This window comes from Mastigoproctus giganteus, chromosome 5 (assembly GCF_048544385.1).
Source record: "Mastigoproctus giganteus isolate SK-2022 chromosome 5, ASM4854438v1, whole genome shotgun sequence".
Lineage (NCBI taxonomy): Eukaryota > Metazoa > Arthropoda > Arachnida > Uropygi > Thelyphonidae > Mastigoproctus > Mastigoproctus giganteus.
The window spans coordinates 61,709,744-61,725,599 of record NC_143579.1 but is presented as its reverse complement, the minus strand read 5'-3'; the positions used below and the strand labels follow the sequence as shown (position 1 = coordinate 61,725,599).

The following is a 15,856-nucleotide window of genomic DNA, read 5'->3' as shown; positions in this document are numbered from 1 at the left end:
ATTTACTCTCCAAATCGCGCTATCTAAATTCAAGATAAACCATGGAGCTTGACTAGGTCTATAAGCTACTTATAGAAATAATTTAATCTAACAATTAAGTCAATAAAGTGGCTAAGTATAATTTAAAACTTGCGTTCGTAGGAGCTGCAAAACCTGTTCAACATGGATTTGATACTCTTACCGATACTAAGTAATAACCTACAAAATCTCTATCTAAATTCAAATTAAACTAAAGTATTGTTACTAGGAATATAAAGCAACTCTAAAAAATAAATTAATATGCCAATTTAAGTCAATAAAAAGCAAAACTTCTCTATTTGCTGGAGCCCGTAAAAACTTCGCTTGTTCACATGTACTCTCGCATCAACAGACACTTTAACAGACACCAGGAGAGCCAAAGTGTTTATTTTTCTTTTAGACCAGCATTTCCCAAACACTGGTCTATTTTCCACAGTTCTGCCAAAATTTAGGCAGAACTATGGAAAATATTATTATATGTCTCTAGTTGAACATAGGTTCAGGTCATACAATTGAATACTTGACCCTCAGTCATCATCAAGAGCAGAAAGTCTTTCCATGATTGAAATTTGAAAGCACATAAAGCATATAAATTTTGATTGGGCATAAAAGTGCAGTTATAGTATATCACAGGTTTCTTAACAGAATGTAGCAAATGTAAATATGAAGTATGACTCATTCTTGTGTAGTTGTAACCCTGTATACTTTCTATACACAAGTAATCTACATATGCAACCTCACTTCCATTGTGTTCCATCAGTTCAGCCCATGAATAATGTCCCCACTTTTTCAAAATAAAAACACAATTACATCTTATCAATTTTTAATCAAGTATAGCTTTTCCTTTGTGCCCTTAATATCAATTCAAATCATTTCAGTATTCAGTATCAAGTTTTATAAAATTCCTTTATGAAACAGAGAATTCGGACTAGGCACCTTTGACAGCCTCAGAAGTTTCAGATTATTTTTCATTGAGACTGTGTTGTTTTAGAGTACTGGATAAGTTATAATTTATTGATTCAAGGTCTGTCAAATACAGTGAACATGGAATTTTTTTTTCTCAACTATGCTGTTCAGTTTTATTGTGTATGAAATACCAGAGAACAAGTAACCATAACTGTGTACTTGGGTTGTTGATGAGAAAAAGATGGAGTGCTAAGTGTGTGACTAAGATTGACTGGTGTTCCAATAAGTAAATGAACAAGTTGTGTGAGCTCACTTAGTAATAGCAAAATCTCAGCGTCTTTACCAGCTTGGTTTGTAAGCTCAAATGTTTGAAGCCATCTGGAGTTAGAAACATTTAAACAAGGAAAATTACTTCAGTTAGGAAAGTTAGATTAGAAAAACTTGTATTTCTAAGAAAGAAAGAGTTCTGAGTGATTTGTTAAATGATATAGGCAACAATTGAATATGGCAGAATGCAGTAAAATAATTTTGAGCCAAGGGAGATCAAAAATAGGAGATTACTGATTAGGAAATCTCTGAAAAGGAATATCAGAGTTCAAACTTGCATAAATACCACCTCAAAAGTAAAACTAGAATCACAGAGAAAAAATATGAGGGCAAATGAGATGACTGATGGCAGTTGTGGAGGCAATCAATAATTGAGATTCTGTCAGAAAAAGTAAGTGGATTTAGCACTGTAGCCATAATTGGACATCATTATGATTGGAACTGAGATCACATTTATTTTACAAATGAATTAGTTGACTTTTGGAGGTTTTTTATTATTATTATTTTTTTTTTTTTTTGAGGGCAAATAATATAAGAAAGCAAGCTTTTACAACATCAGCAAAAAAAAAAAAACACCACACACAACAACAACAAAATCAGCACTTCCCATACATTTGTCCATCTCCTTTAATAGTTTGTCTAGTTTTTCCTTGAATGTATTCAAACTACCCACTTCTAAAATGCCAGATATGGAAGTTTGTTCCAACAATCATCTACCTGTTGGCTGAAGGCAAATTTCTACAAATATATCCAGGAATTATTCTTCCTCAATTTGAATTTATGCCCACTTGTATGTACTGTGAGGAGGAGGAGGAAGAATTCCATCAGCATTGACCTTTCTCAGTCTGTTTAGAGCCTTAAACACTTCAATCAGATCCCCTTGCAAGTGTCTAGTCTCCAGATGTTGCAGTTTGTGAACTAAAGCCTTTCTTGATAAGACCCCATTTGCTTAAGATCATTGTTCTTCTCTGTCCCTATTGTAACAAATACACATCCTTGCAAAATGAGGCTTCCAGACCTTTATTTAGTACTGAAACTGTGGCCTAACCATTGCCTTATACAACAGGATAATCACCTCCTTATCCCTCCTGGCAAAATTCTTGTATATCATTGATAAAACCCCGTGAACTGTCTTGGCAGCCTGTCTGCACTGCTTAGAGAACTTCATTTCTGACTGCACAGTTACCCCAGGTCTTTTTCATTCTACTTTATGGTGACTACGGTACTACATAGGTGGTATGTGAATTTGGGATAAATGCAAGATGTTGCATATGGGATCTCCCATATGCAGGACCTTGCATTTATCAATGTTAAACTTCAATTGCTGCTACTTCCCACTATATCTTCCTAATTTTTCACTATACCTTCCTAGATCTTGTTGCAGTAGCATATCCTGATTACTGTCATTAATCACCTGCCTACCTTTGTATCACCTGCAAACTTAGATTGGACCTGATAGGCCTTCATCAATATCATTAATAAATACAGAAAACAACGAGTGCAAAACTGAATCCTGGGGGAACTTCACTAATAACATTAGTTCAAGAAAAGCAGTGCCCATTGAAAACTGTTGTCTTCTCCCAATGAGCCATCCCTTTAACCTTAGTAGTAACTTGCCCTTAATGCCATGCTGCTCCAGTTTGTACAGCAGTCTTTTATATGCAAATGTATCAAAAGCATTTGCTGAAATGTAAGTATAAGATGTCAAAATTATTTTTTGCATCCAGTTCCTTTGTTACTGTATCAGAGTGTCCAATCAGATTAGTCACACAAGATTGTCCCTTAAATTCATATTGTGACTGCCATATAATTGGATTCCTGCCTAGATGGTCCTACATTACTTCCTTTAATCGGTGAATCCATTATTTTTCCTTGGAAGAGATATCAAGCTAACAGACCTGTAATTACTCGTGTCACCTTTTGATTCCCCTTTTGTGAATTGAGGATACATTTTCACACTGCAGTTCATAGGAACATGTCCCTGAATCCAAGGATGCTCTTATGATTATAGCTAAAGGTTTGCTTACCTCCTTTGCTGCCTCTTTTAATATAACTGGATAGATCCATCCACCACAATTGCCTTTTTTTTACATTTAGCTTCAACAATTTCTCTTCCCACTTTCCTTTTGGTATCACAAAATCATTTAGCTCCCTGTTACAATTTGATGCATTTCTGGTATCCCCATCCCTAAAACGATTCCTCATATGTGAATGTAGATGCAAAGTATCTATTCAATTTGTCAGCAACCTGAGCAAAATTATCAACAGTTAAACCATTTATAACTAGTGGATCAACGTGGTCCTTCTCCTTCCTCCTAATGTTCAAAAAGTAAAGAGGTCTTGGCTGCTTTTCTTTCCATTCTTTGTCAGAGACTTCATGTACTCTGCTTTACCTTGTCTAATCTTCTTTGTGATTTGATTGGAACTGGTTTGTCTACTGTAGGCTTCCTTCTGTATTACTTGATAGTTTTTATGCATCTCATGCCTTTTTATTCTCAACCACGAGTCTCTTCAGTTCATTCGATATCCATTTATGTCTAAGCCTTAAACAGTGTTTCCTTAGTTGGTATAAAAAGCTTAGTAGTTCCTATGATTACTACCCTGAATGCTTCCTTTTTTAGAATTTGCAACTGGTAACGTCAACACCAATTGGTCTCACTACATAAATTTAAAAACTGTCTAAGGCCACTCTAGTCACTTTTATGAAAACAAAAGCCTTTGCTTGGAAGAAGGGATCTATGTGATCTTTTATTATTATGTTAATGAATTCATGAATTCATTAATATAATGAATTAATTCATTATATTAATGAATTACTTAATCTACCACATGACTATTATGTCATGTGGTAGATTAAGTAATTTATGAAATGATACAATTTAAAGGAATCAAACTATTTATAGCTATGTTTTGAGAACCCACTGTTTCCCATCTTCAGGCATGTTAACATGATCTGGGAATGGTTTCTTGGTCTGGTTGGGGAAGACCGTCTTCCCCAACTTTACCAAGAGGTGGTTCAGTTCCTTTAAATTGTATTATTTCAATAATAAATTATTTAATCTGCCATTATTTAATTTAATAGTGTAGTGTAGTGTCTAACGGTTCATTAACAAAAGCCTTTGCCTTTGACAGAATTACATCTTTAGGTAAATCCCACATCATTCATATGATCACTGCTGCAGTAGTTCTTTTATCTGCAGGTTCTTAATGCATGAATAGTCACTGCTGGTAATCATATCAAGGTTATTTCTTTCTTTTATTGTCTCTCTCTTCTGTTCTGGCATAGAAGACTGTTATTCAATATATCTAAAGAAGTCCTGCTACTGTGTGTGTGTGAGTGACCAATCCACAAGTTCCAGTCAATATCTGGAAAGTTAAAATCCCCATTATAAGACATTCTGATTTACTGATCCCCCTCTGTGTGTGGCATACAGTTGTTTGTTATACTCCCCAGTCATCAGGCCTATAATACATTCCTACTCTTACTTTTGGTTTTCCCAATACTTACGCTATGACAAACTGTCTCAACATCCTTCTGGTCACGCATGTCAACTGGGTGGCCAGTGCAATGTTGAGACAGTTTAGTGTGCACTGCCTTAGATTTTTTTGTGCCTCTTTACTAAGGGCATAATTCCTCCTCCCCCTCTTGTCCATTCTGTACACTTTGTACTCTCCATATTCAGATTCTGCATCCCGTATGTTTGAGTGACCATATCTCTCTCCTTACAATGCCTGTATTTGATGACATGACCAGTACTTCAAATTTATTTACTGTGATTTACAATATTAGGAAACATTAGTGTACACGCAAGTGTGCATACACCTGCTTTTACGCCGACCGGGCTAGCTGGGTGGGTAAAATGCCTGCCTGGCAACCCAAAGGTCGCAGGTTCGAATCCCGCCTCGGGCTTGGATCAAAGTACTGCAAAAACCTTGGGAGGTGCATTATGGCCACAGAAGCCAATGCGCCAACAACTACGAAAAAAAAAAAAAAAAAAAAAAAACCCCTGCTTTTACTCTTAGTAAACCTAACACGGCTTGTGTATTTCCTTTTTTCTGCTAGGACTCCTAGCAGGCCTTGAAATTCCTGACACTTTCCTTCCCAAGTTGCTGCTTTTGTTTCATTAGTTTGACTATTCATAATGCATTTAATGTGGAAAAGATAAAAGTTTGAGGAAGGAAGAAAATATTTTGAATGAATTGATGAAATTGTTAGATATGCCTTAACTATTATCACTGGAAGAATCTTCATGACAGCCACATTGAACAGTCTTATCAGAATATCATGAGTAGGAGTTTGTGCTTATGGTTCAACATATTCAATCAGAATATATATGTACTTTAAACATACCAAAAGGATGAAGAGGCAAGGTAGCCATCATTTGTTTTGTTCATGATTACTTACATTTTTGTTCGTGATTACATGTTTTTTGTTCATGGTTGCTTAAATCAATTATCTCAATTAATATGTCAACCGTCAGTGAATTTTTACAAATAAAATGTTTATTAGTTTGATAAGTTGCTGCTGCTGCCTGTTACACAGCTGGAATCATAATAAAGTGAACTTTTTTTAGGTATGCTGAAATTCTACATCCACTTGATTTGCATCATACCTAATAATGCCTGAGTCTGAGTAACACCATGTCTCCAATATCCCTTCATCCATTTGATTATATGTGAGAGTAATTAGAGAAGTTATCAGGATATTTTGTCACTATCCAGTATTAAACAATTGTAGAACTCTTTAATATATCAAAAATTGGATCATTGATTTTTCAAGACTGACATATTTTTTTTCAAATCGCATCAGACCTTAAATAATACCCAAAAATTGTACATACCTGCACTGTTGTATTTTATAGGTTAAGGAATGTCTCCCTTTATTGTGATCATATTAAGTAAGGTAGTATATAAGAAAAAGTTAGATAATTCTATCAGGTCATCCTAATACTTATGTTAGTACTGTAAATTGCTAGTATTATAATGGAATATTAAAAATCTCTTAAAGAAGAGTGGAGGGGATAAACTTTGGTTAAAAGAATAACATTTATTTTCTTTTATGCAGTTTATGCTGATTTAGGTAACTGTTGTTTATATAGCAAAATTTTCATAAAAAATTATTATTTTAAGGGAAAAAGTCTTATTTTTAACTACATTGCTTTATTTATTTATTTTTTTAGGTAAATTCTGTTTGGTTTAAATTATATATTTATATCCTTACAAAATGTGGGCCCCCTTCCTTGTTACTTGCTAAAGGCAGTAGGCTTCGTGTATTACCTTCAGTATTCAGGGTAAGTGTGGCTTTAACATTTTAGATTTCAAAGTAGACCTTGTCCATTTGGTGTAAAGAGCCATCTGTTCAATATTTTTATTTTTGCTTAAACTAAAATGGTGTTTTTAGAATAATAGCTAAGAATACTAGGCACTTGTCTGAAACAGTTGCTTCATATATTTAATCATATATTATATTATGATATTATTTTTTAAGAATCAGCAGAAATATGTTCATGGAATTTTTGACTGGTGTTTTGAGTTAATTGTTTTCAAATGGAGGTTATATTTTTTTCTGTTGGGGAAACTCCTGATGGGAAAAAATCAGGATTCAGCCTGGTTTTCTATCATCCTGAAAAATAGACAAACCATTCTTTTGTATGTAATATATTGATGTGAAAGCAATATTCAGGAACTCTTGTAATATAAATATGCATGTCTAAATTTTTAAATTGAGAATGTGGTTACTATATACTATGACCTTTGGGCATCTACTATGTAGGCTTACATTGGAAAAAAGATTATATAAGGTAAGGGTACCAGAATGAATGAAATAAAATAATTACAGTTATTAACTAAAACTATGAGGGGAAGTGAAACTGAAGAAATACTTGGCTGTAAAAGTCCTGGATGAACTATAAATATTCTTTTACCAAGTAATTCATTGTCAAAGAATACCTGATACTTAATTTAAAAGCAAAATGGAGGAGGGGACTATTAACAATATTCAGTGTTTGTTTACTCATGGAAAGCCACAAGGATCCAGCATTTTCTGAACTCATATTGTATCAACGAACATTTGGATGTCTAAAATGGAAAGAAACATTGAATATTGTTAATAGTCCCTTCCCCTCTCTTGATCTGACAGAAGCAAAATGGAGGGAATTTGGAAAAAAATCAAATATGTAACAGAGAAATAATGTCCTCAAGGCAAATCATTGAACACATGCAGTTTACACTCAAAAACTGATGTTAATGGATTGAGTTTTCCGTATTCTGATTTAAGCAGCCCACCCCAACATATACAGTTGGACCTCTCTTTAACGAACTCCCATATAACGAAATTTTCTATGTAGCGAACTTTTTTTCCCCTTGGTCATTATATATTGATTTCGAGAGACCTGGGTACGCATTGTTCACACCTCTGGCCTTTAGGCAATAGAGCTGATGCTGTAGAAAGCACAAATTAAGAGCTAAAAGGATTAAGAATTAATCCCTTTAGCTTTAATAGCTAAAGGCATTAATTCCATGAATTAAGAGCTAAAACATTTTACAATTTAATGGTGCCTGTAAAACCCTGCAGGAGGAAACTGGTCAACCACTTTGTGGGAGATAGAAAAAGATGGAAGGTTCTGGGAGAGGCCTTTGTGCAGCAGAGGGTCAGCAATGACTAAAAAGAAGTAAAACCTATACAACTTATACACTACTATACCAAGAAGTCCTGCTGGTCAGCTATCCACAGCCATTGGCAAAGATTAAGGCATATTGGTGACAAGGACTTAAGGTGATGCAGGTAGACATGAAATTCTCCTTGCAGAATAAATAGTCTGCCAAGAAAGAAAAGGATTTACTAGACTGCATATAGGGAAAGGTGCCTACAAAAGATTACATGTATAGAAAATGTGTTGGTGGGAAATCCACCTTAAGGGATTTTGTTCATGGATCTGTCCATGGTCACTGCATTTATGAAATTTATTGTTGCTGACCCATTATTTGCACTAGGTGGTAGATAACCCTCATCAACCGGTGCAGTACCACCACTTTGCTTATCGGAGGCTTGAAGTGGTGAAACCCATGTTTAGTCTCTAGAGCAAAGTTTCCGGCATCTCCCCCCCCCCATACTTCTCCAGCTCATGCACAGTACTAAGTACTATAGGTTTTGATACCTTTCGTGTTTGGGGTTTTCATAAAAATAAAAAAAATATATTCCCGATGTGGGCATTGGCTCTGGTCATCCTATTTTTTACCGTAAGAATCCTATTTGAGAATTAGGAGAGGGTGATTTTCCTTTATCTCGGAAATTCATCTTTTTTTTTGAAGAAATGAATCATACACACTTTCACTAAATTTCACCTGTCTCTGTTTACATGATTGCTACAAGTGATCCCTAATTTCAGCTTTGTTTTATCTATTGTGCAAGTAACCTTACAGTGTCTAAGAGGAAATTCCTGAGTGTAGTGTGAAAAAGTGGAAGTGCTTAATAGTGTAGATTGGAGCATTAAAAAAAAAAAAAAAAAAAAAAAAAAATCGCTTTAAAATTTGGTATCCCTGTCAGTAGTGTGTCAACCATTCTGAAAAACCATGTTTCAATTTTCAATTGAGGAAATGGGACCCAGTTAGAGGCATGCGAAATTATGTCTTTGGGAAGATGTAGACAAAGAAGTTTTTAAGTGGGTGAAGTTGATTTGAGACCAAAACATGCCGATATCAGGGTTATTAATAAAAGAAAAGGCTATGGAGTATGCATCTTTTCTGGGGCATAAAACATTTTAAGCCAGTTCTGGTTGGCTGGACAAATTTAAAGAGTGTCATGGCTTACTTGAAAAAGTTGTTTCTGACGAAAGTGGAGTTGCAATCAAAGAAGAAGAAGATTGGAAAGAAACAGTTTTCAAAAAAATTATAGAGGATTATGAGTCAAAAGACATTCAACATTGATGGAATAGGTCTATTTTTTAAATGTTTGATAAACAAGACACTGACTTTTAAAGGTGATAAATGTGTAGGTGGTAAAAAGAGTAAGGAGAGAATTACGCTCTTGGTTGCAAATATGGCTGGTAATGAAAAATTGAAGCTTTTGGTAATAGGCAAAAGTAAACAACCCCTATGTTTCAAATGAGTAAAGTCATTTAGAGTTGGATTACAACAAAAAATCTTGAATGACAAGTGAGATTTTTGAGCAGTCGATTTTAAATTTCAATAGAAAGATGACCAAAGAAAACAGAAAAATCACATTGATTGTTGACAACTGCTCTGCCCACCTTCACTCAGTAATTTCGAAATTTACAAGTGTGAAGCTTGTTTTCTTCCTTCTGAATAATTCGTTTTAACTGTAGCCAGTTCCGGATTTACATATAAGCTAAACAAGCTACAGCCTTGGGGCCTCACGTTCCAAGGGGGCCTCGCTCCATCTTAAAAAATCCTTTTTTAATATTGTCACAGGTGAACAGTAAGGGAGAAGAGCCTCATACATGTTATAGCTTAGGGCCATGACTGCAGCTGATGGACCAGCACATTATCAAGAATTTGAAAATGCACTACCAGAGGAGCATATTGCAAAAAATTATACTGAGAATAGAAACCAACCAACCTATAAGTTCTGTTTTAGATTTGTGGATGTGCATATTCGAGTTGGTGAAAGTGTGGAGTCAAAATGTGACAGAAACAATGATTAAGAATTGTTTTGCAAAAGCAGGTTTTGCTGAAATGCTAATTAACAGAGATGAGAGGGATGAACTACTAGAAGACATTGAGCTTCCAAGAGTTCCAAGTGAGGTTTGATCAGTGGAGAAATTGTTCTTGACCAATTTTTAGGAGTTGATAATGATGTCATAGTAGCTGAATATCTCAGTGACTCCAACATTTTGGAGCATATTTAAAGAACTAGTGACAATATCAACGATAAGTTGGATGAAAATGAGGGCAATATTAAACCTTCCAAACAAGAAACGTTGCATCGAGGCCTTCAGTGAGAAGAAAATGTAACAGAAAATATATCTCAGTGGTTAAAGTTTAAACAAATTCAAACATTTTTATGAATGATGTACAGTAGAATCCAGTGTACAACAAAAAATAACCAAATGTTTTACTACGTAAAACTCTTAAAAGTGTACTGATATATTTTGTGCATCCTGTACGTAGTCATTTCTTAATATGTATATATAGTCGATTCTGATTATTTGGGACACATCGGGACTAGTGCATTTTGGCCTGATTATCCGAAGTTTCACGTAAATAGTTAAAAATACAATGTACCCCCCCTTTACAATTAGTTCATTGTACAATCAAATTACGTTACGACGAACTCACCATAGTAAAGTACCGTTCACTATTCAATGTGTAGTAAGCCCCGGTCATTGTGATTACGTTTTTTGTGAATTTAATTTTAATTCTATTAAACAGCGATTCTAATTAGCGAAAATAGGAGGAAATTTATCCACAGGCTATAAAAGTAAAGATATATTAAGCACAAATTTACCCTTTATTACCTTACCAATTAAAAAATTAAATGATACATGAAATTCGGAAGAATATACATGATAATCGGAATAATTAATACGTACTGTAATATGTACATACTAACTAAACTAGTTGGCATTTCTGTTCGCTGACATTTGTGAGTGGGGGTTAAAATTTAAAACAGTAAAAAGATAAGCAATCAATAACAAAAAACACAGCACAGCACACACAAGTTGTAAGTAACACAATACGCGCAAGTGAGAACGGAGTAATGAGTTACAAAGCTTTAAAAATAGGAATGAAGAGAAGATTCTGAAAATTATTTTTTTTTATTTGATTGAAGATTCCATGGAAGTGTAAACACATTTTACCATAATAACCACAGAATTCCAGCTGTCAGCATTATCACAAATTCAATAAGATCAAGTTTACTATCCGTTTATGATAGATTGCACTAACAGAAAAGACCAATAAACAGGTGACTGCTAATTGTTTTTGTTTTATGGTTGTGACCTCCAGAAATCCGACCGAACTACGTGGTACGGTCAGAGACAATCGTGGGGTAATCTCCAGTGCTGCGGTCTCCTGTCCCAAATAAACAGTTGCCCTGATTAATCGGTGGCCCAAATAACCGGAATCCACTGTATTAATAAATTGTTTTAAAAATGTTAGAAAATGTAACCACTTATTTCTGATTTTATTTCCCATCTTTTCCTATATTTCTGAATTTACAGTAATTTTCATTGTTGAAAAGGTCATATTTCTTTATAACGAAATTTCTGTATAACAAATTTTTTCAAAGGAACGGTCAATTTTGTTATACACAGGTCGGACTGTATATGTATTGGTTCCATTTTTAAATATCTTGATATATGGGATGCATAGGATTTCATACTGTTGTACAAGTTAAGGGGTATGTAATTTGAACTACAACTGTGGGAGAGACTGTAAACAGCTTGTCAGCTTGAGAGAAATCAAATTCATAATTAATTTGATCTCTCTTTATGCCACCATATTCTTTTACATAGAAGAAAAAAGTTACATAATTCTATCGCTTCATCCTAATACTTATTTTAGTAAATTGCTAGTGTTATTAAATAGAATATTAAAAATCTCTTAAAGAGTAGGGAGAGGGATAAACTTTTGTTGAAAGAATAACATTTATTTTCTTTTATGCAATTAATGCTGATTTAAGTAACTGTTGTTCATATAGCAGTTTTCATAAAAATTATTATTTTAAGAAAAAATGTCTTTTAACTACATTGCTAAAAATGAATTTTATTTACACTTCCACTATAAAGCTTTATTCAGAAAAATTAAAGTAGGGGTTAACTGGTGGCTATTGAAGAGGCCTAATGAGTGACCTTGGTCTACCAGTTGTTTTTCTTCTTGCTGTAATTGTTAAAAAAATTGTGAAATGCACAATTAAATTCACAGCTTGATTCACAATTAAACTAATGCATTAACAGTATAAAGTATAACAGTATAATGCTCTAACAGTATCAAGTTTCATTGCTCAAATTATTAAACATTTTTGCTTGATACAAATGTGAAAAGAGATTTGTAAAAGCGATCAATAAAATTTTTAAAAAGAAAGGAACCAAACATTTGGAACTGCTGGAGTAGTTGGACCTACCATAGCCTGCAGCTTTGTTAATAGGTGTCCTGCAAATGCTGTTGTGTTTGTCTCAATTATCATTGATTGTTTGCTTTATTTAATTGTCTTCGGTGTCAACACACATTCGATCATAACATTGAATGAACAAATTTATTGTACTTTGATTGCTATATGGGTTGGGCTGTTTTATAGTTTTGTTACTTGTTTAACACTTTCACTGCTGACACTGCTATGCTGAAAACAATTCTCATTCTCAGCATCAAAAACTAAGTAATGTATGCGAAAAACCAAACTTGGTAATGGAAAATGTGAAGACTTTCATATGAAATTTGCAATGGTAGATTCTCTTGGCTTCTGCATATGAAAGCATGTCTGGTCATTGTCCTCCAAAACCTCAGAATAATGATTATAAATACACTAACAATGCCAAATGGCAGCCTTGAGTTCATTGCTATTGTACTGCAGTAATAGGGTCAGACTGGCCCTCCCTGACAGTATTGTTATTGCTCTTTATCACTCATCTGGAGAGGCCTGGTTTTAGTCCTGTCGTAGGCTGGAAGAATATCTAAGTGCCTCTTTAATTGAGGCTGTAGTTTGCCAATTTCAGGCAGAGGATGTAAAGTTCCCCCCCACAAGTTATTCCATGTTTTTCAGCCTCCATAACATGCAAATCAGTCTGTGAATACACTTGTACAAACATCATACACAATGGTGTAATAGGGTCTAAGTTGCTGATATGTCTAAAGCCAACAACAACAGGATCAGATTGAACTGTGAAGTTTTTACTGATCTCTGTTTTTAATTACTGTCTTGCTGCTGTGTGAGTTGTCCAAAAGTTGGCTAGCATTGTTTTTGTTCAGTAATAATTAACTGTTTATATATTTACCTCTCTTCTAATTTGGTTTATATTTTATTTGTTCTTTAAGAATTATGATAAACTATTAGTAACTACTTGGGGACATGATCCAGGTATAGTCCCCCCAATATCCAGTGCAAAAAGAAAAATAAAATTTATTTACTTGGGAGACCTTTTCTTTGTTTAGTTCTGCTGATGATTGAATAAATGGCAGAGGTCAAATTCTTGTATCTGCCAGCACTGCCTCAAGTGCATGATTTGCAATATATTTTCAAAAACCAATCAGCATGAGTGCAGTGCTGATTGGTTTTTGAAAATACTTTTAAATCATGGGTACATTTCCATTAGATAACTTTTTTCTAAGATATTTAAATACTGTATTTATTTCATCAACCTAAAGGCTAAGCAACAAATCAGTGATTGATAAACATTTGTTTTTATTACAAATGAATTAAAATAGTGTTCAATTAAAATCTTGTGAATAAATTTATTGGATTTGATTCTCTACATAAAAATTTAATCTGTGTACTTTGAATTTCCCCGTTTTACTTGGTTGTATGTTTTTGATAATTCTGATACTGCTTTTTAAAAATTTATTTTTTTTTGTATTTTTAATTTTCAAAATTATGGACATACGTGTTTAGGTATATTTTGTATCAATAGTTTTTGAAATTCAGGTAATGTCAAAATTTCATCTAATAATATAAATTTTGAATTGAGTGTTTGCACAATTCAAAAATTTTTTTACTTGTCCCTTGAAATTTTGAATTAGTGAGGCTTTATTGTAAGAGGCTTTCTTTTAAAAAAATAATAACAATAAAAGTATCACTTTTGTAACATACAGCATGCCATAATAAATTTCTGTTAATAGCTGTATTGATGCTCTGTGAGTTGTTGAAAAGTTGTCCAGTGCTGTTCTAGTTCAGTAGTAATTCACTGTTTATATATTTAACTCTCTTCTGATTTGATTTATATTTTATTTATTATTTAGAATCATGATAAACTATTAGTAACTACTTGGGGACATGATCCAGGTACAGTTCCCATATCCAGTGCACTTCCTACTCTTAATGATGCTCTTTGTCATTCTGCTGTACTTATACAGGTTTGTATTTATTTGTGTGCATGTGTGTAAAGAATAGTGTGAACAATTCTAGAAAATAGCATTAAATAATACTTGTCTGTTTGAATAGTTTGTAGTTTTATGATGATATGGATTATTTGGTATGAAAACAGAAACGCAAACACAATCAAACATAATACAACAATACTTCACTTAGCATGGCTTCAAATAGTATTTAAATTAAAAGTAAGTTGAAAATTTACTGTAAATATTAAAACTCATTCAATACCCTAGATACGTACTCTACATATATGCTGCATTGGCGTAGCCTAAGTACATATACATACTCGTATATGCTGTGGTGCCAACTCTATTAGCATTAGCAAGGGCACATGATGCAAGAAAGCAAGCTTATATAGCATCAGCCAAAAAAAACACACACACCCCCTTCTCATTTCACTCATCCACCCACTCCAAATGTTTGTCTAGTTCTGCCTTGAATCTGTTTAATCTATCAACTTCTACAACGATAGATGGAAGTTTGTTCCAGCAATCAACCGCCCACTGGCTAAAGGCAAACTTCCGCACATCTATCCTACAACTGTCTTTCCTCAATTTGAATTTATGCCCTCTTAGGAGATTATTCTGAGCAAGAGGAAGAATCTCATCAGCATTGAGCAAGCTCAAACCATTCAAGGATTTGAATGGTTTGAGCATGCACCTCAATCAGATCACCTCACAGGTGCCTAGTCTCCGGACACTGTAATTTGCAAAAAACTTCCTTTCTTAATTAAGCCTTTCTTTGAAAGGAGATGAATCAGAAATTGGAAATTATAGACCAATTAGCTTGTTATCCCACATCTAGAAGTTGTTCACAAGGGTCATTACTAACAGATTAGAAAGAATACTTGACTAATTTTGTTACCCTTCTCTGTACTCGTTCCAACAGCTCTACATCCTTAAAATGAGGTCCCCAGACCTGTGTACAGTACTCAAGGTGTGGCCTGACTATTCCCTTATACAAGGGGATAATCACCTCCTTATCCCTGCTAAAAAAATTCCTGTATATCATTGACAAGACACCATGAGCTACTCTTGCAGCCCGTCTGCACTGCTCAGAGAACTTCATATCTGCCTGCACAATTACCCCCAGATCCTTTTCACTTTCTATCTCAGTCAGTGTAGTACCACACAGTTGATATATTACTGCTTCCATATGCAGTACTTTACATTTGTTAATGTTAAACTTCGTTTTCCACCTCTCAGCCCATCTACTCAACTTATCTAGATCCTGTTGCAGCAGCGTACTGTCATTAGAGTCATTAACAACCCTGCCGACCTTCATATTGTCTGAAAACTTGGACATTAAGCCTGATATATCATTAATGAATACAGAAAACAAAAATGGACCCAACAGCGAACCCTGGGGTACTCCACTAATAACATTAGTCAATGAAGAGGAGCAGTGTCCATTGATTACCACGCTGTCTTCTCCCACTCAACCATCCCTTTATCCATAGCAGCAATTTGCCTCCAATGCCAAACTGCTCCAATTTGTACAGCAGTCTTCCATGTGCAACAGTATCAAAAGCCTTTCTAAGATCCGAATATATGATATCAA

The 15,856-nt window shown here is 34.3% G+C and overlaps 1 protein-coding gene across 1 annotated transcript in view; it reads left to right on the top strand.

Annotated features, from left to right (window-relative positions):
* The window catches only part of LOC150085447 (protein FAM91A1), a 211,016-nt gene that overhangs the window by 157,364 nt on the left and 37,796 nt on the right, over positions 1-15,856 (top strand). The window contains exons 17-18 of the mRNA XM_090374568.1: positions 6,432-6,542; positions 14,164-14,277. Of these exons, the coding sequence (XP_090230694.1) occupies positions 6,432-6,542; positions 14,164-14,277 (225 nt within the window). The remainder of the gene's footprint in view (positions 1-6,431; positions 6,543-14,163; positions 14,278-15,856) is intronic.